General features: G+C 29.0%; 1 protein-coding gene across 4 annotated transcripts in view; it reads left to right on the top strand.

Moving 5' to 3' along the window:
* The first annotated feature begins 491 nt into the window (after positions 1–491).
* Akt (AKT serine/threonine protein kinase) overlaps positions 492–27,476 on the top strand; it is a 46,349-nt gene continuing 19,364 nt past the window's right edge. Inside the window, exons 1-8 of one of the 4 annotated variants that reach the window (XM_087152537.1) lie at positions 492–927; positions 3,132–3,257; positions 6,936–7,058; positions 11,115–11,226; positions 15,366–15,513; positions 17,131–17,262; positions 18,665–18,730; positions 20,450–20,641. In XM_087152537.1, coding sequence (XP_087008663.1) covers positions 3,164–3,257; positions 6,936–7,058; positions 11,115–11,226; positions 15,366–15,513; positions 17,131–17,262; positions 18,665–18,730; positions 20,450–20,641 — 867 coding nt within the window. In that variant the 5' untranslated portion in view covers positions 492–927; positions 3,132–3,163. Of the gene's footprint in view, positions 1,408–1,630; positions 1,709–3,131; positions 3,258–6,935; positions 7,059–11,114; positions 11,227–15,365; positions 15,514–17,130; positions 17,263–18,664; positions 18,731–20,449; positions 20,642–27,476 lie in introns of those variants that run through there. The other 3 variants (XM_087152534.1, XM_087152535.1, XM_087152536.1) reach the window with 3 other exon arrangements.

The following is a 27,476-nucleotide window of genomic DNA, read 5'->3' as shown; positions in this document are numbered from 1 at the left end:
AAGAATTTTACTACATAAAGATAAAGTTGAAATGCTTTAAATATACATTCAATATAAATTTATTTTTTCTCTCTCATTAAATTGAAGTTTGCCTGTGTTTCTGAAGCAATCAAATATTTTGTAATTGGTCTATCTAAAGGATAATTCTTACCGAATGTAGTTGCCTCTCTTTAAAATTATTACCGTCAGGAGAAAAGTACATTTGGAAAATCAAGTCCTCATAATTCTTCGAAATATTCTAACGGAATAAATTTTTATTACTATATCAGCTATGCATGTTGTTTTTCTTTACCACTTCGATATAACTGATCCTCCGACGATCTGTAGTAGATGACTGTAGAACATTAACGAAGTTTTGTTTGATGTTAGTAATGAAACAAAATCAAAAAATTTAATATAGTGCATCAATGACAGAGCAATTCGCGATTGCAGCGCTCGAATGCGCCATCTGGGGAGAAGGCCGGTTCCATGTCTTGATCCTCTCCCTTTCTATCTCCTCCTCTTTTCAGTTGTATGATAATGTACTACGATATCTTCCCTTTTCTTAATATTTTTCGCAATTAATTGTGAAAAGTATTTTTTTTTAATTTCCATGACATTTTAGAATGATGTTTAATGTAGTTTTCAGTTTCATATAGTTTCCTAACATAAAGGTTTTTAATCTATTTGAAACTCAAGTCAGAAACTAACGTACTTCCTTCTTCTATGATCTGCACGCTAATGGTGAAAGCATGCGAAGTATTGCCATAGGTAGAAAGTTCTGCTGTACGCCATCTGTAGCCCATTTCAATCGTCTTTTCCGTTCTGAACCCATCATTCAGAAACTATTTACAAAGCCTCAATTGTTATTATTTGACAGCTCTAGCTACTGTACAACTAAACTTTTTGTGAATTTGTGATTGTGTCTGCTTTGACTCTAAATTCTCGGTTTGATTCATGCTTAGATATCTAATTTCTGTGCATTTATTTAAGATTTTTAAAGATCGAAAATTTGTCAGCTACTTTTATAATTGCAGAGAACTTAACTATGTTCTCCTGCAATTTATTTAAGGCGATATATCTCTTAAGAACTGCTAAATATTGATAAGATTAACATGTTTATAATGTGTTAGCTGTTCTTCATATCTAAACAATAATCTACTGCAGTTTTTACATTTATGGAGCTCTATTTTTTTCTCTCGAGACACGTAGATGATTCGTTACTATGTAGGCATTAACATCTTCTAAGCTATTAGTGCTAAATAAATGTTTTTGAATACCTATTTTTAAAAATATTTTAAATCGCAGATAATAAAACTTTCACAGGAGAAAAAAACTTTCTCTGCTCTATGATATTTTACTCAGATTGCAAGTCTTGCTTGATATGCTTATAAATAACCTTTGTCATATGCATTACTTTGAAGAAAGGTTGTTACTAAAGATATATTTACATTACTTTTATTATTGCAAAAATGTTTTTGAATACTGACATATAAGCATATTTTTAGTCACAAATTAAAAAACCTTTAAAGGAGAATAATCTTTATATATATATTTCCATATCTTTAGGAGAATAATCTTTATAAATATATTTCCGTATAATGATCTGTCCTGCCTACTACTATCTCCTTTCACCAAATAGCTTCTTACTAACTTGCCATTTTGAAAAACCAAAAGTGGTTTGCTTGGGTGTGACTACAAGTGATATCATCTGGATTGGTCCCTATCTGTAATATTCTTTTTCTTGTTTCTTGCGAGGAAGTTGCTTTGAGATTATTCAGTCACAGATCACGATACAAAAATCTTCCCATCTTTAACACTTTCAATTGCATTTAATGATTCCTATTTTATTACTAGTGTTGCTTGATGTGTATTTATAAAAACTTAATGCTGTTAATAATTATAATAGTATAAAGAAATGTTTCACACTATACTAGTACAAATACATTTTACTTAAGTGTAGTAATTAAATACCTATGTTTGAGAATATATTAATCGCAAGTAATAACATTGTCTACTGGAGAAAAAAAAATCTTTCTTTGTTCTATCATAATCCTTAAATAGATTGCATGTTTTGTTTGATCTAAAACAATCTTTACAAAACTTTTAAATTCTTAAATGGGAAACTCACAATTTAAATATAATATCTAAAGTCCTTTGTTACGAATTTATTATACGTTAAAATACATTTTACCATTCAAATTGATATAAATGTGCCATTATATTATGTAACAAATGCAGATTTCATGTTAATTTAAGTGAACTTTCAATTTAATTGAATTGTAATTCCGATTTTAGCATCAGCTGCAGGTACATAATAAAATACCTCATTGGAATTAACCGATCTGTTATTTTATTTATGAAATGCATGCTTGTTTTAAAAAAATTTGTCATCGTACAAGTGAAAAATTTTATACTTTTGCATTATTTGATTCTATTTTCAACATGTGGCGGAAGCGTTAGTAATAAAAATGTGCAAAAAGCGGTGAAAAAATAACAAACATCTAGTGCAAGTGCATAACAAAAAAGTCTGATAAATCCTAGGATTTGCGAGTAAAACCTAACTTTTACCAAAGAAGCTTGGCAAAATTTCAAAGTAGGCTTTTTTATGATTCTGTTTTTGCCTCTTAAAGCATTAGTGTTAAAAGCATTAGTCTCACCAATACCTCCCAGTAAGTCCTAGGTTTTACCAGACTTTTACAGTAACCCTTACATTAATAAAATGGCAATGTATTTATTCTTAATATTTAATTTATGCAAAACATCATTGTGGCTTATAAGTTTCCTTTTTTGCCTAATTCAAAAAGTCTCAGAGGAATTTTTATGCATATTGTTGATAGGAAAATAAAACTATTGCATAATTTATCTCTTTGATTCTAAAAATATCTTGAATATAAAATTAAAAGAAAAAAAATTTAAATTCCGAAATACTTTATTTTTTGTAGGGAGATAATTAAGAGATTTTGCATAAAAACCTAAAAATCCACTTTTGCTGTACTTTGTTTTCTGTTTTTTATTAAAGTGAGTAAGAATAGGTTGTTATCTATTTAAAATGTGTGCTAAATTTATTAAATGAAAATTTATAATATTTACAGTAAACTCAATATCATTTTGTAGCAGTAGCAATGTAATAATTGTTCAAAACTTTTTAGATGCCGTTATCAGTAAATAACTGATTATCAACATGTCGACACCAGTGAATAGTCTCTCATCATCAGAGATGATGATGCCTCAACCTCCAGCTACTATCGTCAAAGAAGGTTGGCTTCTCAAACGTGGTAAGTTCTATCTTCTAAGTTAATAGATAAAGAGCTGATTGTGCTCCAGAAAAAATCTGGATTTCCGGATTTTCCACTGACAGTGATCCAGAAGTTTCCGGAAATTGAAGGTCCAGACGTTTAAAAAAATCGTTAATCACAGAAGTTTCCGAAAATCAAATTTTCAAAGGTGGAACTTAAAAACACAGTTTATTTTATTTGTTTGTAAGGGAGAGCCAGATACTTTATAAGCTTATATTCATGATTAATATTAATTTTTTTATCAGTAAATAGTTATTATAATCATAAACTCAAGAAAGAAAGACATACAAGGTCCGGCTATTAATTTCCAGGACTGACGTAACTGTAGGAGAACGAAGAGCCGGAAGATGGCGCTAATGATTGCATATTGAAGAGTGTTTTCTTGCGCATGTGCAGTGCAATCTGCACCATACTGAAGTAAGTGGTTCTCATAGAAAGGCGCATTAAAACGTAGCTCTTAAATTCCTATTGTCGAAGTGAAAATGGAGCAAGAATAAACATTAAATGTTGCTTCAAATTGGGCAAGACAGCTGCAGAAACCTACAAATGATTTAAAGAAGTTTACGGCGAGGAAGCATTATGTCGCTCCAGAACTTTTGAATGGTTTAAACGCTTTTGAGACAGCGCGAAAGCGTGGAAGATGATCCACACACAGGTTGGCCGCAGTCGTTACGCACGACGGAAGAAATTGAAAAGGTTCGCTTCCACACATTGCGTTGCCTGTGAGGCGATTCTTAGCCCAGCATGGTGTCGTTGAAATGCAGTATCCACCATACTCTCCAGACCTAGCACCCGCAGACTATTTCCTAAGCTGAAAAATTCTCTGAGGGGGACAAGATTTCAAGATGTCGAAGCCATCAAGAAGACTGCAACGTCACTATTAAAGAGCATTCCAAAAGAGGACTTTAAAACTTCGATCCGGAATTTGCACTGCCGAGCACAGACGTGCATTATGGCTGATGGGGGTTACTTCGAATAATATTAAATGGCTATGTGTTTAATTTTATTTTCTTCTGAGTTATTCCATGAGTCCTGGAAATTAATAGCCGGACCTTGTATTTGTAAATTTTAATTACTTCTCCAGGTCATCATAGGTATGTGTAAAATTTTAAATATATTTTAAGTGAACTGAGAAATATTGAGAAAAAGGAAAAGAAACCTTGTTTAAATTTCTTTTTAATTTTTCAATTTAAACTGTTTTTTTTTTTTTTTTTTTTAACTGAAGAAATTTTCCGGAATTTTGACTTGGGCTCACAATCACCCCTGGAAGGCCTACCTATCCCATTCGTGTATTAGGCCTCAAATCTCTTTTTCCAAGCACCCCTATTTCAGTGTTTTTATCACAGAAAAAAAAAAATGGGTAAGAATTTCTCACCCTTTCTCAAAAACAGGGTGAGATTTCAAAAAGTTAAGTGAGATTTCTAAAAATTAGAAAAACACAAATAGACTTGGAAAAAGAATCATTTCTTTAATTATAATAAATTTTTAACGTCTTCTATTTTTTAAAGCATTGAATATTTTTGCTGCATCATCATATGATATTTGCTGAATCATCATAGAAGATTTTGCCGTTACAAGGCATTTGTCCATCTTACATTAGTGCATAAAAAATTTGAACGTCTTACACGAAGAAACCTTACCTACGGTAAACACGTGGTTGCAGAGAAATGTGTTTTGGAAGGGGTTCCGTGGTTCGGAAGGGTAGTGTTCTGTTCGAAAAGGTTCTGAACAATACTGGTAAATAGGGAAGCTAGATAACGGGGTAGATGTTGAAAGTAATGAAAGATCCAGGAAGAAAAGTGAAACGGATTTTATTCTAAATGGCGTAATGTGAAGCTTTTTCCAAAATGCGAGAAATTTGCGAATTTTGAAATTGATTTATAGAATGTGTGAATTTCTCACGGTAATAATTTTTTAATGCAAGAAAAGAAAAAGAATATGCGAGATTCTCCCGCTGTAGTGAAACACTGTATTTTGAGCTAGTTCTCTTGCTTCCTCCCAACCGGGATAGAAATATGAAAAATTTAGCCACTTGCCCAAAGAACCAGTAACAAGATATTAGTAGGCCGATAAATTTTCATTTGTCCATTTACATATCGCTAGGAGACATTTCTTAAAATAAATTTTAAAAAATGAATAAAAATTGAAATCACTATATAGAAGCTGAGTTATGTCGCAGTTATGATGTAATGTAGGGGATCAATGGTAATTAATTTATGGTAGTCCTAGTCAAATTTCAGTAGTTTCGGACCCATATATCACTGTCAATTTTGAGTCTTAAAAAATCTATCTGAATGAAATGTAGGGGATCAACAATTCTCCCGGAAGCTATATTTTTCTTGTAGCTGAACATTCAAAACATTGTAATGACGTTGCTGTTTAGCCAAGTTGATGACTATTCATAGCATTAAAATACATTCATAATGATTTAAAATCAAATATGAAGGATGTGTTAGATTCAATTCTTCTTTTCTTTACAATGAACCAATAATTTAACTTGAATTAAATTTGTATTTTCCGTATTGGCTAATGATAATGTTATTTTTTAATGTTCTTATTTATAATAAAAAATTTCAAATTAAAATCTGAAACTCAAAAGTATGCATAAATATAGAGTAAAATTGCCAATTACTATCTGGGAGTTGAATCAAAATCTTTTTGTCTCTGGGTCCCTGCAATTCTCAAATGTTTTGATTGATAGAATGTGCTAAAACTGAAACTCCCCTAGACAAAAAGTCTTAGTTTGTCTGTTATGGAAACAAGATCATGCCAATTTCTAATGTTGTAATATTCAGGATTTAATGGTATTCCATTAATTCCAAACCACTAAAATTTAATTCAGTCTAACATAAAATAATATCTAGTGGTTCTCCAGATCCACAATCAATTTAAAAAGACAGTATGCAGTTTTTTTTTTGAGAGGGGGGGTTATATTTTGGTCTGCGTTTTGTCTCAAAATACCATATTTCATCATAATTGTGGCCTTACAAATGTTTATATTGTAAATTTGTTTTATTTAAATTCACTTAATTAATTTTAAAAATAATCTAATAGAAACATGCAGATGGACAAGTAAAAATGTGTAAGGACTAGTATGTTGTGTAAGAATAATCTGAATAATGTATTTTATTCGAACTTTACCTGAAATTGAACACATTTAAAATGTGGCCTTTTTTAAATGGAAGCATTTATTTTTTGATTATTAACTCTCTTCTTAAAAATTTTATTTTTTATGGTCTTTTAAGTATTGTAATTAATTAATAGATTAATAGATGATCACTAAATTGTGCTTGCATAATTGACCTTACTTAATTGATTGATTTTACAAGTGATAGTGGTGGCTGTTGTCCAACATCATGAACAATTTAATCATAAGTTTTTTGTGTTAGGAATTTTTTTTTTATATATATATATAAAAATGCCATCTTTCTTTAAAAATTATCCATATTTTTCAAAGTATAATACTACTATATTTTGCTAACACTGGTCTAAGCAGTTGTATTCTTTTGCATAAGAAGTTTTTTTTCTTCAAAAATTTACTACAGTAGGAAAAATAAAATGTTGATTTGGAAGTAATAAATTGTGATTGCTTTGTTGCATAGCTTTTTGGGTATGTACAATTGATTCAATATGAATTTATTATTTTATTTTTTTTAGGTGAACATATTAAAAATTGGCGTCCTCGCTACTTTCTCCTGCTTGATAATGGTGCACTCATTGGATTTAAAAGCAAGCCAGAGCATGGATTTGATGATCCATTGAATAATTTTACAGTCAAAGGTTTGCTTTATTATTGATTTTATGTAGAAATATTAATGTGTATTTAATAAAGTAAAGAACTCTTAAGTTCATTACTATTTTGAGTATGAAGATGTATAACTGATATAATTTTGCCCACATTTTAAACGGTGCCATTAATAAACATAAGATTAAGTTTTTAATTAAATCAAATGACAATTATAAGAAGATTTGTTACATACTTTAAGCAAGCATTTGACATAATTGTCGTATTTGAAATCGTTCATGCTTTTTATCATATACAGTATAGGACCCAAAATCCGGCATTCACGGGACCAGCGAAATTCCGTATTTCGGAATTTGCCGAATTTCGGATCTCTTCCGAAAATTCCAATATGGCTCCAATATATTACGATAATTAAATTACGCTGTTAATTTCAGAAAAATCCATACATTTAGCTAAGTTTCGATTGTAGATAATGATGGGGTGAATTTAAAACTGTCCCATCTTTAGAAATTTCATTAATTAAAATAATAATCTATATGATATAATCGAGAAGAAATAATCGGAATCCTCCAAAAAGAAATAATCGTTTCTTCTTCGCAAGATCATTGTTCTCGTTTTTTCTTTTATATAGCATTTTGTTTTAACAAAAGGCTCTCACCTCGCTAAAAATAAAAAGAAATAAAAAAGCTAACAAGGAACTACAAAAAAAGTTACAATTAATGCTAAGAAACTAACAATGAATAACTACAAAAAAGAAGCAAACAACTAATAACGATAAAAAAAAACAAGTAACAAGAAAAAGTAACAGTTAATAACTAATTAAAAGATAAATGAATTTTAAAAAAAGCAGCAAAAGGGATAGAATTCATTTTATACACCAAGTGAGAAAGAAGTTTCAAAGTCAAAAGGGTGTGGCTAATTTATGGTCAAACAGGAGAGGGAAATGTAGGGACAAACCAGTAAAGCACTTGCACAGCTGTCAAGATTGATTGATCAGTTTCTCCCAACTTGCATTTCTTTATTTTGTTCATTGGAAATGCAGATGTTTTTACTTTTCAATTTCAACTGCATTAGGAATAGATGTTTTGTTTGACTCAGATTTATTATTTTTTCTCTTCATGTTTTTATTTTTAAAAGATAAAATATAGTTACTTACTTCAAGAAAAAAAAATTCCAAATAGAAGGAAAATATGACTTTTTTTTTTTTCTCTTATCAATAAATAAAAATTTAGGTCGGATTAAGTGCCGAATTTCGGGTCTTGCTGGATTTCGGGATGCCGGATTAGGGGTCTCATACTGTACTGTAGATATGGTACTGTACTGTAGTAAAGATACTATGATTGTGCGACAATTGAACTTGGAAATAAGCTTTGAAAATTGACATGTTCTGGTGCTGTCAAATGGCGATGCTTTAACTATCTCTAGTTTGGGTTGGCAATTAATTTTGAATTAAAAACAGAATTCTTGAACAAAAATGAAAAGCTTAAAAAAATAATGACTGAGAATGATCGTTAGAAGTACTCATTTAAATAATTTAAAAATGGAATGTTAAAGGAAATAGGCAAGGTCTTATTTAAATTAAATGTATAGGCATATTACTGATAGATTAAAATAGTAAGTACTAAGGGGAATTCAATGGTTCAAATGAGTCAATTTAATTGTGCTAATAAGTTAGTGCAAATACTATTTTAAGTAAGAATTTGTTCACAAAAACTTACTTTCTCTTAATAAAGATGAAATTTTTTCAGAGCAGTCTACTAACACATCTGCACAAAAAACTCGAGTGTATTTTTTTTCAACAAAAAATTATCAAAAAAACCTGATAAAAAGCATATTTAAGTAAGTTAATTTTTAATTTTTTTTCGAAATGATAAAAAAAGCTTTTATTACTACAGCTATTATTATAAATCCACACATTTTTAAATATTTTTTTTGAATTGTTCTCCCATTATCCTGAGAGTCTTAATTACTTTCTAAAGCCAAAAATTGAGCAAAAAAATTTTTATATTTTTGAAATTTTCAATATATAGAAATGTATTAAATTTTAACGAATAAAAAATACTTTCACGTTTTAGAAAAAGAACAAATTACACTCTTTATGTATATATTATAACCTTTTGCTAGAATTATTTAATCTCAATGATATCACCTTTCATTAGAAAATTCTCTAATTTGTATCCTGCACGGCCTGATAATCCTGTCTTTCCTTAACAAAAATTTTTTGTCCTGATTCTTACCTTTTTGTCTTGATATTCTTGATTTTAGCACATGTTTAGAACATCACATTTTCTAAAAAAACGAGTGAAAATTTTTGAAGAATCGAAAGATTTACCAACATCTTTTTAATTTTAATTAATAGTATTAGTGGAAATCTAAATTCCACCGTTTCAACTGAGGGGCCATCTACTAATTATATACAAGGTTCAGGCAGATCGCCTTATCCACAGGAATCGTTAATTAATTCTTTTTAAAAATTTAGTCATTCCATGAAAATGAAACTCGTTTAAAATTTTATATAAAATTTTTATTGTGATGAATTCAAAGGTCATACGTTGATTATTTTCAGCAAATGCAGTAACAAATCCTGTATGATGGACTTTTGTAGTTACACAATCATTCATTTGTCTCTTTTATATCACTCATTCATTTATTAGTGTCTTTTATATCCATTCATTTGTCTCGTTCATATCACTCATTTATTCATCTCTTTCATATCATTCATTCATTTGTCTCTTTCATGTCACTCATTCATTTGTCGCTTTTATTTTCAAAAATTTAAGTCCAGTTAATTTAAAAAAAATTAATAAGTTTTGAAAGCCATCAATTTTCTTTACCTGATATGTCTGAAAATTATTTTTTAGTTTCAAATTCTTAAAATGTTTGGACTATTCGGAAAATCTAGTCCTATTCTAAAGGAATAATCCTTCCCTACACGGATATAACATCAGTAGGACGAATGTGGGTGTTTTCCTTTTTTTTTATTTCAGAAGGGGAAAATAAGAAAAGAAAAATATTTTCTTCATTTGACTATTATTCTGTCTAGCCTTACTATATGTTTCCCCCCCTTTCAAATATCTGAGATGAATAATTATCTGCAGATGTTGTGATAATCTAATGTGCCTGCTAACATGTTGATAGGCACTTCCAGGTTAAGATCTTTATAAAGTCAGAGGGATTTCAAAACAAAGTTACTAATTTAAAGACTGGGAAAAAAACTTTAAATAAGAAAAGAATGTGAAAGTAAACTGTTGAGATAGAATGCTTAGCTCAAGGCCCGCAAAAGGTTATTGGTGATAAGGAACATCAATAATGCATTGATGCCAACTTACTCCACAGAATTTTGCTCCAACTTGCTGTGGAAAAATTCATGTTGATTCTTAGGTTAGTAAATTTCATTCAAAAGTTTTTTTCCCAACCAGTACATTTAAGTAATTCAAATATTCATATAACATATGAATATTTGTTTAAATTATTTCTTAGTGAGCCTCTTAAAATATTGACAGTCCTCTCACAGGTCTGAGAAAACCTGGATTTTCTGGGAGTTTTATTTTAACTCTAAAAATCAGGGAAAGTTGTCATTTTTTACAAAACACCCGGAAAATTCCTATATCCTACCTGGAAAGTAACCAATCTTAGAATGTCAATAACAGTTATCGGGATTCGATTTAAATACTTATTTTTAAAAATTCTACCTTTTAATGAAGCTTTTCCATGTTTCCATTCTATTAATTTTTGCTCTCAAAATCTAATATTTGATATAACAAATAGAATATCAAAGTTTACTGATGAAAAATAACATGGTATAGATAAAATACAACATGGATTTTCATTAAAATTTACTTGATATACCTGAAAAGGTCATTGAATTCTTTTTTCTGAAATTGAGTGGGAACCCTGATTAATGGAATTAAACACAAGTAAGTATTAGTTTTTAATTATCTACTACTTTATAAAATCTTTTGCCACAAGTGGATGACATCCCTGATAATGTGGCTTTCTGTTGCTTTGGCCTACTATCTGAAATGATCTAATCAAACAAACAAAAATATTGCATTTCTACAATCTTTATAATCTCTTAACATTTTTTGCAGGATGCCAATTAATGAAAGCAGATAGGCCTAAACCTTTTACATTTATGATTCGTGGCCTTCAGTGGACGACTGTAATCGAACGCACTTTCCACGTAGAATCGGAAAAAGAAAGGTACCATATATAAAATAAAAAACTTTACAGCTTTTCACTTTAAGATCTGTTTTTTCTTTCACCTACTTTGAGGGTTCCATCTAAAATATGCTGGTTAATTAGTGAGTGAATAATTTAATGTACAAAATCTGACAAAGTGTATTCTTTCCCTCTGTTTAGTCTTTTGGTGGATTTCCATCATTTTTTGTGATGTACGTTTCTGTGTCATGTTTCTAAGCCAACAACAAGAATAAGGGATTTGCATGTTATTGTTTCTTTTACTATTGAGTGCAACTTAAGAAATTAAATATTTGTTTGAAAAAAATTTGTTTTATGTATGTATGTATATATATATGTGTGTGTGTGTCTGTATATATATATATATATATATATATATATATATATATATTATTATTATTATTATTATTATATATATATATATATATTATTTAGTGCTTAGAATACTAATGCTTATATAAAAATTATCATATTTGCCGCTAACATGACTAAATATACTTTTGGCCCTTCGTTAATCTACCTGCTGCGCAAGTGGTCCTTCATTCAAAAAGGTTGTGCACCTCTACCATAAGCCATCCACATTTGTAGCACCAAACATTTTTCTTGAGGCTTTTCTCTCAGAAACCGTCTGAACTCTCTTTGCTTCATTATTTTTAACTGTGCTTCACTCAGGTAGATTTGTTCGTGCAGGAAATTTGTTGTCTATAAGCTACATATCTTTCAAAATTTGAAGGAAAATTCAAATTAATCCCTGAAGGGAAATATGTTTTTCATTACTGAAGCATGCTCTCCAGAAGCACAATCATACAAAATGATGATTTCATTGATTTTAACATGCATTAACATGGTTCTGCTCTTGCAAATTTGATATTAAAAAAGGGTGGATTTCATGAATGGTTGTTACTGTATTGAAAAGAAGCAGTCTTCATTAAGGCTTAATGGATTCTAGGTATTGAAATTGTTTTCATTTTATTGCATACACAATCATGAGACTTAAGTATTTAAATTTATAGTTCCGATTTTTGACCGCATATCTTTGATTAATTTGTTCAGTATAAAGATCTATATTTAACATATTCATTTACTTTAAAACCTTAGCAAATACTTCTTTTTATATTGAAATTTTCACCCCTGAGAATATTTTTTATTTACTTCTCTGGTTTAAACATACTTTTTTTGTTATTGACAGATTTGAATTATGGACATTTTAATTTATTTGTGTCCCCAAATAATTTAACAAGAAGTAAAATATGGTTCTAGAAAAAGAGGCTTTATTTCCCTAAAAGAAAAGTATTAAAATCAGGATTTTCTATGAATACATTAAGATTTAAAAGTCAATCATTGCTTTAGAGTCCTGAAAAATAGTTCCTTGTTTTCTGTGGTATCAATGGAGGTATATGTAACTATTAACAGTTATATATACTACTAGGAGACTCCGCCCCCTGCTCGCTAATGCTCCCCCCCCCCCCCAGAATTGCTACGCAATCCTATGTTCACGCCGTGAACCATGGCTCGCTGCGCTCGCTCGCCAATGAACACAATGTTCTAGCACAAAGACATAGTATATTATCATCAAAGACATAGTATTTTATCATCAAAGACATAGTATTGTACTTATGTAGAAGAATTCTATCAATGTTCTTATTTGTTTTTAAAAAAGTATATTAGCTATTTAGATTGTACATGGTGAAAAAATCAAAACATTAGCTAAATGAGAAACATATTAGCAAAATAAATTATTAAATATCGCAGTTACTCACCTAAATTCAACTAAATGTGTATAATAAATTAGTTAATGCTAGAAATTCTGAAAGTTTTGGAAAAAAATTTTATTGTTTAAAAATATAAACTTTAAACCCTAAATTTTCCTTGTGAGATAATAACCCTCAAAAAGTCTTTCATTTTCAAGAACACAAAAATTTGTTTTTTCGCCTAATGAAATATTTTTTGGTGATCAGCATTATTGAAATCAATTTCTATATTAATTATCATTTGTGATAAAGTACATAACATTTTAGAACAAAATATGGATGTTTTACATACAATATAATTTGACCATGAATCCGAAAACAATATGGTCCATTTCCAGGAGGTGGCTTTATGTGTGCTCCAAATGATGCAAGAGCAGAATTATATTCCCGCATATGATTTCGATAATTTCGTGCCTCAATCGAATTATCACTTAATAATTTTTGCAGCTACTCGGGAATGTCCATTAGTGTAGGCAAATTAATTTTTCCATCGAGCGGGCATTTCGTATATTTGCCAGGAGAATTTCTTTCTTTAGCCCAGAAGTAAACATTACAATAACTACATTGTTCCGTCATTGAGCCAATATTATACTCTTTGACATCTACTGTTGCATCTTGAACAGTTATTATTGCACTTGATCTCTGCAATCTACGTCTTCCATAACATTCCTCAACACTTTCTTGGGCTCTTCGAGCATGTTTTCTTTCATTACGTTTAAAAGCCCTAGCAGTTTCATTAATATTCTGCATTTTAAAGCGTGAAAATTCAATGCATAAATAAATGCGAAATATAAAAAAATTCAATGCATTCAATACAAACACTTAAACGTTTTTTAGACGTTTAGGTAGCTCCCAGTAGAAAAATATCACTTCAACAGCGGCCTTTTAAAGCATTCTCACTTCAATTAATTAATTGATTCCTAATTGAGTTTAAATTAAATATTATCATGTTTTTAGGGCATGAATCTGAATTGAACAACCTGATAATGCTCACTCTGGTTATTGTTTCCGTTTTTAAAAGCGCTATATGTTGAGCCCCCTAAACTAGATTTGGCATGTGACATTTTTAGCAGCAATCATTGGTCGATTTTCTAACGTTGCCATTCGGGGAGTTGTAATGAGGCTTTTTTTTTGGTGCCTTGTAAGAGAAATATATATATGGATTAACAGTTATATATACTATTAACAACAGTATATTAAACTATTAAACATAATTTGTGCACTACATCATGAACAGGGCTAGGATATTGATAACCTAAAATTTCTTATAAAATGTCCGCACGAAAAAGCCTCTAAAAACTATTAAAAATAGCCTTAAAAGGAAAAATAAAGCCCTTTGCATTTTTGACACCACTTTTCATATATTTTTTTTTAATTATAAATCGTTACCTATATTTATAACATTATTAAAAGAAATATTAGTATTAATTAAAATAAAATGTATATGATGGACTAAAAAAGATACATAAAAAATTTTTGATCTTCGGTTACAATGTATAAGAACATCAAAATTGTATTGTGAAATAATTTCAATTAATTGAATGTCTTTTGTTCAAAAGCAATTTCCCAACATTCAAAACAAGATGCGAATTCCTTTTCAAAAATTCAAATATCAGCAGTTGTTATTTAGTATATTTATAATTCAAGATTCAATGCAAATATTCTGATAATTTATAAAAAAAAAAAAAAATTTAACTCAAGCAAAATGCTCTTAAAATAAAAGAATACTAATAAAAATTGACAAAGAAAAACCTGATTAAAAATTTTTTTTTTTCAAAAATGATTAAAAAATGACCAAGAAATTATTTTAATAAATTATATATAAAAGATAAAACAACAAAAAATGTGTTCTTCATCTACATCCAAATTCTGGTGATTACCAATGATAGTCATAGTTCTGTTATTTTTATTTGTAACTAAGTTTTAATATATTTATTATATCTTGTTATTTTACAATAACTTCTTTTAGATTGTGCCTTCCGATACATTTTTCTTTCCTTTTTGTTCCGATAAATATGTTATAACTAATGGGGTTTATAAAATTTGTGCTGATTATTTCTATGTTGATTTCTAACTTTAAATCATTGTCCGCCACCATTTAAATTATGTGATTTTTAATGTGAATGAAAGCTTTAAATATTAAGTGAGACATCTGTTTTAATTCCCAAATTAGTTAAAATGGAATAAATATTTATAATTTTTTTTTTACTAAGTTTGAAAAAAAATTTTAGAAAAAAATGAGTTCATCTTATTATTTTACCATGTAGTAAAAACTAATTATATAAGATGATTAAAATTAATATAATACATTGATTGTCTAATTTCATTCTGAAATTATTAAAAATGAAATAAATTTAAGAAATCAAATTATCTTTTCAAAAAAAATTTCAGAGAAGAATGGATGCAGGCTATACAATATGTAGCTGACAGATTACAAGAACAGGAACCTGAACAGGATGTTGAAATGATGGAGCAAGATGATCTTCTGGGTAGACTAAATATTTCTACTCGAATGTTTGGCACTAAAGGGAAAAAAATTGTAAGTGACTTATTTGACTTTGTTTTCATGTTGATAGATCTTTAAAATTTCAAATTCCTTAATTCCTTTCACAATAATAATAAAAAAAAATACTGTAATCTTTAAGCAAATCAACAAAAATTAAAACATTCCTGTTTAGGAGCCAACAGGCTCACATGCAGTCATTTTTAAGATGAGTCAAGTTGGGATCAATTATCAACATAGGATTTAAGTGCTGTTTTGTAAAATTTAAATCATACAGAAAACATTTTATCCTAGAAAAAGTTTAATTTAAAATGTTTTTTTTCTCTTGAAAAAATATTAATGAATGAGTATCAATCATTGAATATATTTAAAGGTATTTAAATCTTTAATTAGATTGTTTTAAGAATTTTAATTTATGCATATTCCAGCATAAATTCATATGCTTTAACCCCTTAACTGCCGCGGGCGTATATATACGTCTCAGCCAGACGATGCGTTAACTGCCGCAGGCGTATATATACGCTTTCCCGAAGTACGATGCTTTGCATTGCGCTGCTATAAATAGAACTACACCCCCTACTTCAGAATGCAGTAAAATGGCCTTGAAAGTGTTTGCTTTGCGAATGTATTACTAATTTCGGAGGAGGGGGAATGGGAAAAGGATGTTATGGAAAAGTGATATCGTATTATTTGAGTAAGAGTGTATTTATTTGAGTAAGGTCGGGTTTATTTTTTTTTCGCTTTTGTTTTCCGTATGTATTTGGTGCTTTTTGTTCTTTCCATCAACGTCTTCAAAGAAAAATGCATCGCGAAAATGTGCTGTTTGTTCAAGAAAAAAAATTCGGCGTGATTCCCGCTATCAGTGCGATGAATTAGATGTTGGTTTATGTGTCCAACCATGTTTCAGAATTTATCATACAACATCTTTTATATTCTATTTTATTAGTTAATTTAAATTTTGTATTTTCTTTCTTTCCTTTTTCTTGTCTTGTAAAATTAAACTGTTTTTAAATTGCAAAGAGTGCATCATTTTCCCCCACCAGTGCACTTGAGCTGTGCTAAGAAAGTGCACTTGAGCGAAAAACGGTGGCACTGGGGAGTGAATCACGTTAATTTTACTCGGCAGTTAAGGGGTTAATAAAACTGACTCAATGGCAGAAAGGGCAAAATTGATTGAAAATCGTGGATATTATTGCGTAAATTAGATGTGTAGTAGTTCTCATTCTGTCAATAGATAAATTAAGACAAGTAATATAACAAATATATTATAGTGATTTTTTTAAACTTTTAGTGCATGTGTGTGTTATTTTTTTTAGAAAGAATGATATTTATGGTAGTGATTAAGTTAGAATGTTATGTTTGTAAAGATTTAAATTCTTCTATTTTTATTTAATTATTTACTGAGACTGCTCTTGTTTTGTTAAAAAATATATGCATAAACTGAGTCTCTAAATTTTACAAACTAGACTTTCTTCATCTTTTGAAATAAATTTTTTTTTTTAATATATTACATTTATTTTCTCTTTTTAGAATTATTATTATTATATGGTATGAATACTATTCTATTTCATTTGTGTTTATTTATGTAATAATTTACAATTCACAAATACTACAATTATGAATTTTTTTTTTCAATTAACATTTATATTTCAGACTTTAGACAACTTTGAATTTTTAAAAGTCCTTGGGAAAGGAACTTTTGGCAAAGTTATTTTATGCCGAGAAAAATCTTCTGGCTCACTATATGCTATAAAAGTTTTAAAAAAGGAAGTAATTATAGCAAAAGTATGTTTATTTTATAATTCTCTCTCCCTCTCTCTCTCCACAATATATATATATCTATACATATACACATATGCAGTAGAAAATCTCTTTATATTGCAATCTTGTAATCCATAAAAGCTTGAGGTTTTATGTTTATGAAATTTTGCATCATTTCACTCATTTTCTCTACTCAGTAGGGTGATATTTGTTTGGAACAGATTAATCTTTAAATGCTTTAAAACAATTTTTAGGTACAAATATTTAAAAAATAATAAATATGCACGTCATTATTTATTATTTGCAGAAAAAAAATTTTAATTTTTGGCAGCATTAGGACTAGCGACAAGCAAATTAATAAATTAGCTTTTAAAATTTTAACCTCTTAGCAAAAAATTTAAAAAATAATGTGAAAAGTTTATAGTTCTTGCTTAGTTATATATATCCTTAGAGATTTTTTAACTGCAAATGTCAATGTTTGCACTCACAAAACTAGTGTGGTTTATGAGGAATTGTGGTTTATAGAATTGTATTATATAGATCTTCTATTATATAAACACTTCCACTCATTCATTTCAATACCTCCAATATTCTTAAATTTTGCATCTATAAAATATGACACTTAAATGGAGTAGCTGTTATTTGTACAAATGCTTCCATTAATTTTTGTATTATTTTAAGATTTTTTGTATTAATTTGAAAAAATGAAAATTTTTCAGCTAATTGTTCAAAAACGAGCATATAAGTGCAAAGTGATTGATCAGTGCGTCATATTAAGCAAAATATGCATGAATGACGTATGTGGCAAATGTATGAGTGACATTAACTATTTGGCAGGCTGTTATGTGAATATTTACTGTATAAAAGAATTTTCTAGGTAGGGATTACTTCACTATTTGGAAAAAAAAGTTTTTTCTCATTCTGGTATGGCTCCTCAAAAGGAGTTACTAATTGCAAAATGTTCTGCGATTGTTATTCTAAGACAAGCAAGTCTTATTCCTTACTATTTTTCTCAGGAGTAAAAAAAGTGGTCGATTTTTAACAAAATATGTTAGGATGAAATTTAGTATTCTTCGTAGCATATATTTATTTCCATATATAAAATGGTAAATGTGAGAATATTAATTAGCATGAATCAACTAAAAGTGATATGTTGATATAAAAGAATATGTTTTGAAAGTATCAATTACCTCATTCCAAAAACCTGTAATAAATCCTAAAAACAAATGCATTATTCTAAATCAAATCAATACAAATTGATCAATGTCTGCAAATAAATAAGAAATTGAGTTTTTAAAATCTGTTTTAAATTGTCCTATTTCACTAAAAATGAATCTGGTTTGGTTTAATATTTAGTTTTTCTGTGTAATAAATGCCTATAATTGCCAAGTCTATTGAAACAATGTATGTGAATATTTTTTTAAAGGATGAAGTGGCTCATACACTGACAGAAAATAGAGTTCTTAGAAATACTGATCACCCATTTTTGATAGTAAGTTGCTTACAAATGCCATTTTAAATTATTTTGTTTAACCCTTACTTTCCCAAGAATTGAATTCAGGATAAAACGTGGTTGCTTTTTTCTTTTTTAATAACAATTTTTTTTCAGTTGTTCATTGGAATCTATTATTCATTTACATCTATTTACACAAATTTGTTTAAAATGTTAGTACAAATTTGCGTGCGTTTTTTGGCAAATTAAAGGGAAAATAATTAAAATCTATCGAGGTAAAAATTATTTTGCAATTATAATTTAATCTGAGCTGAGTTTTCTACTCTTAATCTTATAAATAAAGTGATAAAAAAAAATACTGATAAAATCTCTTACCTTGCTACAACTTTATGATGTTTTAATTTATTAACAAATTATTATGAAAACAACAATCAAGAATTAATAGAGAGTTAAAGTTATTTATTTGATTTATGTTCTAAATTACTGTAGAAGCTGAAGCTATGGAAAACTTAAATATTTATGATAGTTTCGTTTAGTTTTACCATTATTCCTTCCATTTTTGCTAAAGCATATTGCATTGTATATGTAGTTATAAAAAATTTTAGAGTTTATTGTAGAAAGTGAAAGTATAAATCGATGAGCCTATTCAATAAAAAAGCTTAAATTATCGAGAACCTGTTTTGTCCGCAACAGAATTTGAAAATTTTATTACCTGACATGCCAGGATTGCAATTAAATTATACCAAAGAAGGTGGAAAATAGGAGAGTGATTCTATTTAATGTTTTGTATGTTGAAGGTCATACACTTGCCCATATCACTTGATATTTCTTTGTTGCTAGTAATGCTCTGTTTTATTTAACGCTTTTTTAATACTTATTTAAGCTTAATATTTACTCTTCTTTGTTACCAATACTCGATACTAATTTCTTCTTAAAAGAGTTATTTCAATATAATGTTATTATTTTATTTTATTTTTTTTGGACTGGCTGTTAATTGGTACATTCTTATGTTTTTTTTAAAGTTTTTTTTTTTAAAGTTTTTTTTTTTTATAATTTATAAATGAACATGCCTATTTAAAAAGTTTTAGATTTCCTTGTTACATAGGAAAGCCAACTTGTATTTTATGTAGAACATGCTGCATAGCATTTTTAAAAAGTACTTAAAGGTGCTTATTTTTGATTTTTGTTTTTCAAAAGCTCTTTAAGGTGCTTTTTTCATTGGGTGTTTTTAAAAAGTGCTTAATTTTCCCTTCTCGAAAATAAAATTTTTTTACCATGTCGATTTTTGCCACATATTTATGCAAAAGCATGCTTTTTACATTGTTCTATTAAAAAATTTTACAAACCATTTCGGCGTATCGTCGGTCGGTAGCATATGAAAGAGCCAATCGTTTACATAATTTGATGAAATACGAGTCTGTGTGTGCGTCTACTGAGCTGAGTTCGGCGAGATTCTTTCTCTCTCGTGTGCAACTTAGCTGCATTTTGCACGATATTCTCAATTTCAGACTTCATTTTCCACCCTCTGATATCGAACTGAAACATCTCTTGATCATTTTATAATAGCTAATATAATAAATAAAAAAAAAAAAGAGTTCTGTCAGAAACTAGTTATTTTATCATGAACATGTAAAGTCTTAGAAAATTATTTTGCATTTTATCAATGTATATAGTGCTTAAAAAGTACTTGAAAGGTGCTTATTTTTTGTTGAAATATTTGACTACGCACCCTGTAGAAGTAATGTGTTTGTTTTACAGTCTTTGAAATACTCCTTTCAAACATCTGATCGCTTGTGTTTTGTGATGGAATATGTGAATGGTGGTGAACTGTTTTTCCATCTCTCTCGTGAAAGGATATTCAGTGAAGAGAGAACTCGATTCTATGGTGCTGAAATTCTTTTAGCCTTAGACTATCTTCATACAGAAGGAATCATCTACAGGGATTTGAAAGTAAGTTTCTCAACTGTTTTCCATCATGTCAAGTACTTAATCACAAAAGGAAAAAAAAAGCTTTTTTTACTCCTTGTTATCTTTCTTTCCCTTAAATTTTCTTTTTTTCTTAAAAAATAATATTTTCTAAACTTTTTGGTCTAGAAGTCATGAGGAGAACAAATCTAGACATTTTATCAATTAAGAAAGAAAAAAAAGGAAAACAAATCGTAAAATGTTTAGTAATTTAATTAAAATGCACAAAGTGTCAGAAATCTAGAAGTGCAATGTTTTTTTACCAAAAAATTGATATTGTAAGAATTTTTTTCTCTTTTTTTAAAAGAAAAAAAATTGCTTATTTGTAACTCTGATGGAAAATATAAATGCTTTGAAATATATTTTACGTACAGTTATTACTGAAAAATTATTAATTAAATAAATGTCACCAAAAATCAGAGAAATTTAATAAAATCAGTTTTTTTAAGAAATCAACAAAAAAATCTGATTTTCAAATTTAAGAATTTCCAAATTTTTCAGAAGAGTGTGCCTCTTTAATCATAAATTGTGCTTTTTGCATAAGATTTATTGAATATAAAATAAAAGTCTTTGTATTTTAAAACATTTTATTTGACCAAGGGAAGGAACTTTAGGAAGACTAAAGGTGCCAACTATCCCGATTTATTAGTAATTTGTGTTTTCTTTATCAAGATCCAATCTAAAATACTGTGAGCAAAAATCTTTGTAATTCAAATGCAAGATGATAAAAAGACTACTAGGGCAGAGCTCCTGAATGATCCGTTTTTTACCTCCAAAGTCCTCTTTTGAATGATTTTAAATGTATTTATTATGTTAAGATTGCAATCATTGCTAATTGTGCATGTCAGTCTCTTTCCACAATGTTCACATTTTTTGAAAGCCACGTTAGTTCTACTATGGATCATCACTATAATTCCTGAACCTAGGGATTGTTTACTAATTAAGTTTTTCCACTTAAATTCAGAAAAGTTGACTATGATATAGTGCAATCACTTCAAAATTTTTATGTTCCTTTCATATATTTGATTTAATATAGATAAGATCAAACATGCCACTTTTCTAAAATTCTGTATTTTTTCTTCTTTCTTTTTTCCATCAAAAGATTAAATTAAAAATTCTGAAATTGCAAAATGGGGTAGCCTCCACAAAGTATACAAAAGTGATTAAAGTATATTTTACTAGATTTTTTTTTTAATTTTGAGAACTTTATTCAAACATGTTATAAAGAAAAAAATTTAATAATTAAATTTTTCTATACTAAGAAATTTATAAGGGTGAATTGAGGGTCACATACTTATTTACTATTTTTTGAATATAATCTTATAGGATAGACCAATCTTACTTGATACAAATCTTATGTGATAAAAATTAGTTGCATAAAAATTTGAATTGATCTCTTGTTACTGTTTACTTAAAATGATTTTGAGCAAATTAGAAATTTAACAATCACCAAAGTTTTAAATTGTAAATTGAGGGGTGGTTCTGAAATTGATTTTTTTTTAAATGTTTAGTTATATTTTAAATTAACCATTTTACTTCCCAATTAATTATCCAAATAACTTGAAATCTAATAATTTCACTACTAAAGAATATCTAATGACAATAAATTTAAAAAATTGAGTTAAAATATTTTTTATGCGCGTTTCTAACTATGTTCCATTTTTTGGAACATTAGCCTTTAGCAGAAGCTTTTTTTTCCACTGTCCAGAAAATTGTATTCCAAAAAATTGTTTTTTACTACTGTCCTGTTGCTAAGTCTAAAAATTGCAAAATATGAGTTTTGAAACTATATCAATAATTTAGCATTTTAGCTAAGCTTAAAATGATCATTTATTGACAAAATGTTCTGCACGATCCCCCTGTAGTAATTTTTTAAAATAGTTTCAAGCTTTTCCAATTCTTTTGGACCATCAAATTTCACTTTTTTCTTCAAATTTATAACAGAGCTCTCATTTTATTATTTTATTTATATATTTATTATTATTTTTCATCTATTCTTGAAATTTGATTTTTCACTTCATTTGCTCTAATATTACTTATAAAATGTTATCCACTACTCTACAAACTTAGCGTTGAATGACAGGCTCTAAAAAATTTTATATTTTATCAACTAATTTCTTATTCTCTTGGTTCGCCACGTTTCCAGTTTTCCAATTCTGAAACAGAAAGAGCTTCTAAGACTTCTTGTATTGTTATGTATCTCCCAGACATGGTGCTAAAAGCAAGCAAATTTTGTAAATGAGACAAATTAAAGAAGAAAAAAAGTGCCTGTTATTCTTTAACTCCTTGGATAACAACAAACGCTTCTTGGAAATAATATATAAATCACAAGAATGAGAAATTATCTATAGCAAGAATCTATTCATTACTGTTGTTCGGAACACTTTTAAAAAATCTTTATTGTTAAATTTCTTCTCAAATAGTGCAAGAAAAAGTAAAACCCATGAACTTACCGGAAAGAATTTCTTTTTTGATAGTAAGAATTTCAACAAAAATGAGAAATACTAATAATGAATGCATTAACAATAAATCAACGTTATTCAACAGACACGGTCATCCCCCCTTTTCTATTTCAACATCATTATTTTTCCTGAATAAGTGTCTTAATATCAGTAAGTGGATGACATATACAATAACGTATACGCAATCTAAAATAGAACTCTTAAAAATGCTAATGTTACAAAATTGGAACAGTTAGTTTTAAACTAGTATTTTAACTTTGCATTTTTTTTTTAAAAAATTTTATTTGATGCTTAACAATCAGTTATATTATCCTTTTAAAAGTTCATAAATATTGTAATTGTCTAATATAAATTGGATTTTTGCTAAATTATATGACAAGTGGGAGGAAATTAACAAATTATATTAAAGTTCTAAATTTATAAATAATTAAATAACTATGGGAAAAGAATTAAACTGAAAGCAAAAAATACTTCATAATGTAAACTTTAAATGTCAGAAAAAAGTTATCATTCTGCTCTAATTGCTGATTAAATTCAAACTCGAAAATATGTGTTCTATTTTTGGATTTTTTTTATCATGTAAGCAAAAAATAAAAATAACTATCAAAAAACAATTTTAAGAAAATATTAAAACGCATTGCAATTTTAAATAGGTCAGGTAACTATCTTCTCTTATGTGATTGTCTCTTGAAGATTATCTAAGTAATTAGAACTATTTTTGTAGCTAATGAACATATAAATCAAGTAATAGAAGTGTCATATAGTTTGGAATAAAATTACAAAATATGCTTATAAAAATACATCATAATTTAGTTTTTATCTTATCTACTATAATTCCCTAAAATGGCAATTTTTATTGAAGTTGAACTTGTAAGTTAAAAAACATGTTTTTCAAATTTTATGTTTCAGGCAAAATTCAGCCGTTTTTATTTTTTTTTATAAAATTTATTTGTAATTCTGAAAGTGCAAAATTTACATCCCAGAGACTGTAAATAAACTGTATAAAATATTAAAGCTTCCAATTTCCAACTGGATTTGTGGATTTAGGAATTTTGAATACTTTTTATTTATTTTATAGAGAGAAAGGAACAATAAAACACTTATTTTTTTATAAGCAAATTTTTAAAAAATATAATTTATCTGATACAAATTATGGATTTAGCAAATGCAATGTAGCAACAAATTTTATGATATTTAAATTTATTAATTAAAAAAAAATATCTCTTTTTCATTTTATTCAAAAAGGATTGAAATAAACATTTCAATAATCTTAAATCTCTCCACATGGTGAAGTGATTAACTTTTTACAAGTTTATTTTTGATAATTGCTTTGACAATTTACTTCTTTCAAGTGTTATTGATTTTCTTTTTTTGAATATTGAAGTTATGGATATTGGATATGGAATTATGGATATTGAAGTTACTAATATCGAATCTTATCTTCAAACTGAGTAACATTTTCTAATCAATGTTTTTCTTTTAATAAATTTTCCAGTTTTATGATTTTTATATTCTGGAATGCTTATTATATGATTGTCATTCAATAATAAATGAAAGTTTAAGAGATCATTCAGTTAGTTGTTAATTATCTACCTGGTTCTTAACACAATTTTATCAGTTTGTTATAATTGTTGAAATTAAATTATAAATAAACAGATCACTTCTTGAGAGAAATTTTTTTTTAATATTTTGAAGGAAAAAAAAGAACGCTTCTATTGATATATTTTCTATAAAATTAAAAATAAACATCAAAACAAACAAAACAAGGCAATGCATCAGTCAAACTGCTTACAAGAACCTCAATTTGCTGATTCCATTAATAACCTCCGGTCCTGGTATTTTATATTCTTTCACTCCCCCTTACTAGGGCACGGGAATGATCACTACACATATACATAATATATCAGAGTTATTTTATAAAACCTAACTGAGTCCTCAAATTATTCAGTACTTTCTTCGAAATGTTTTTTGTTAAGAGGTCAGCTACATTATCTCATGAATTAATATATTGAAAGTCGAAAATTTTTTGATCTGCATTGTCCCGTATGAAATGATACCCAAGATCTATGTGTTTACTCCAATCAGACGTAGTTTGATTTTTAGCTATGAACATAGCTGCCTGGTTATCAACATTTATTAGTACAGGAGGTGGTACAAACGTTTCTTTACTGAGATCAAACAGTAAACTCTTTATCCACAATGCTTCTTTGGTGGCATGGGCCATCGCCAGGTATTCAGCTTCTGCAGAAGGCAGTGCAGTGTTGTTTTTTACTGGACCAAGACACTGCAGCACCCCCAAGAATGACCACATAACCACTAAATGATTTTCTGACAATGCAATCTGCTGCCCAGTCTGCATCGGAAATTACTTCTAGCTTCTTTCGGGTTTTTCTATCTGTCAAACAAAGATGTTTTGATCGTTTAAGATACCTGAATAAGTGTTTGACACTTCGCCAGTGGTTTTCAGAAGGTCTTTCGTTAAATTGGCTCATATAAGTTGAACTATAAGCGATATCAGGACGAGTACCACTGGCAAAATACAGTAAACTACCTACGGCCTGCCTGTATGGAATTTGGTTTGATGTTTCTTTATTTTCCTTCCACTCAGCATCGGTTAACTTATAGTGTTTAACACTTGGGTCTAAGGGAGTTAATGATTCGCTGAGTAAGGTTGCATCAAAGGTCTTCAATACTTCTTCAACATAGGATGTTTGGTCTAAGGTTTAGGATCCATCAGCATACCTTTTCACTTTCATCGATAAAATTTCACCTACTTCTCCAAGGTCTCTTGCTCTAAGCTTTTGTTTAACCTTAAGTTTAAACATGTCTATAACTTCTGGATTTCCAACAATAAGCATATCATCTACATCTATGCCAAAGTAGAGTGTTTTATTTGGATAATAGTAAATGCATGAATCACTTTTAGAACGTGTTAATCCATAATCTTTCAAAAAGGTGTCGAAACATGCATTCCACTCTCTTCCAGATTGTTTCAATCCATATAGGCTTCTTTTAAGGTGGCAGACAAGATGTTCTTTGCCTGGCACTATAGCTCCTTCAGGCTGTTTCATGTAAATGTCTTCTTTTAGAGTACCATTCATGAATGTAAGCAGCAGTTATATCCATTTGATGAATATCCATTTCACATTCCACAGATCCTGATAGATTTTAATTTGAGCACGGGAGAGAATGTTTCTTGAAAGTCAATTCCAGGAACTTGCATGTAACCTTCAGCTACCAGTCTAGCTTTAAATTTATCACAATCTCCTGTCTCAGCTTTCTTTTTCCGAAATATCCATCTAGAATAAGCTTGACAATTGGTGGTTTGGTAACAAGCTCCCACGTTTGGGCGCAACGTAAGTTTTTAATTTCTTCATCTGTGGCCTTTTGCCACAAATTTGCTTCTTGTGATGTTAGAACCTTTTCCAATGTATCCTATTCCCTTTCCCTATAGAATTGCTTTGCATTTGCGGAACATGCTTCTTTTGCCTTAAGTACATAATCTTGCAGGTGTGCAGGGGTTTTAATAGCTCTTATGCTTCTTCTGACAGAATCACTTCGACAGACTTGATTATTTGTATCTTCTTGATCATGTTTTAGTTGGTTGGACTCCTCTGACATTTCAACTTGCTGATATGTCTGATCTCCACAAACATTATTTTGGTATTCATCTTGATTGATGGCGTTTGTGTCTGGATTCAGATCTTTTTCTTCTGGCGATGTAGAGAATTTGGATGTTCATCTGATTCTTCTTCACTTGAGTTCATAATTTCTGTGTCTTCATTTCCAATAAATAAGGAAATCTTATCTTCATAGGGCCCTTCTTTGGTCAACTTGAAAGGGAAGACATCTTCTTCAAAGAGCACATCTCTGCTGATAAAAAACTTCTTTTTTTCTGGATCCCAGAGTTTATATCCTTTGATACCACTTGGATACCCAATATGGATACATTCTATGGCCTTTGGGTCAAATTTGCCCCACCTTTGAAATAAGTGTGTATGACTCCAGGCCCATCATCCAAAAACTTTCAAGTGATCCAAGTTCGTTTCTTTACCTGACCATAACTTTTCTGGCATACTTCTTCCAATTGCAGTAGATGGGCGTCTATTTTGGACATAAGATACTGTGCACAGTTTCAGCCCAGAATTCTGGCTTTGCTCCTGATTCTATGAGAAGGCATCTGGTTATGTTGATCAAAGTGTGGTTCATCCTTTCTGAAATTCCATTTTGTTGATGGGATTTCGGCACAGTTAGCTGCCTTTGAATTCCATGTTTGATAAGATAGTTGTTAAAGTTTCGTGACTTAAACTCACCTCCATTATCACTTCTAAAAAATTTTGTGACAATTTTCAGCCATT

Source organism: Parasteatoda tepidariorum, chromosome 9 (genome assembly GCF_982258835.1).
Source record: "Parasteatoda tepidariorum strain Cologne lab strain chromosome 9, Ptep-v5.0, whole genome shotgun sequence".
Lineage (NCBI taxonomy): Eukaryota > Metazoa > Arthropoda > Arachnida > Araneae > Theridiidae > Parasteatoda > Parasteatoda tepidariorum.
Note: the sequence above shows the minus strand (reverse complement) of the source record. Positions and strands in the feature narration are given on the sequence as shown.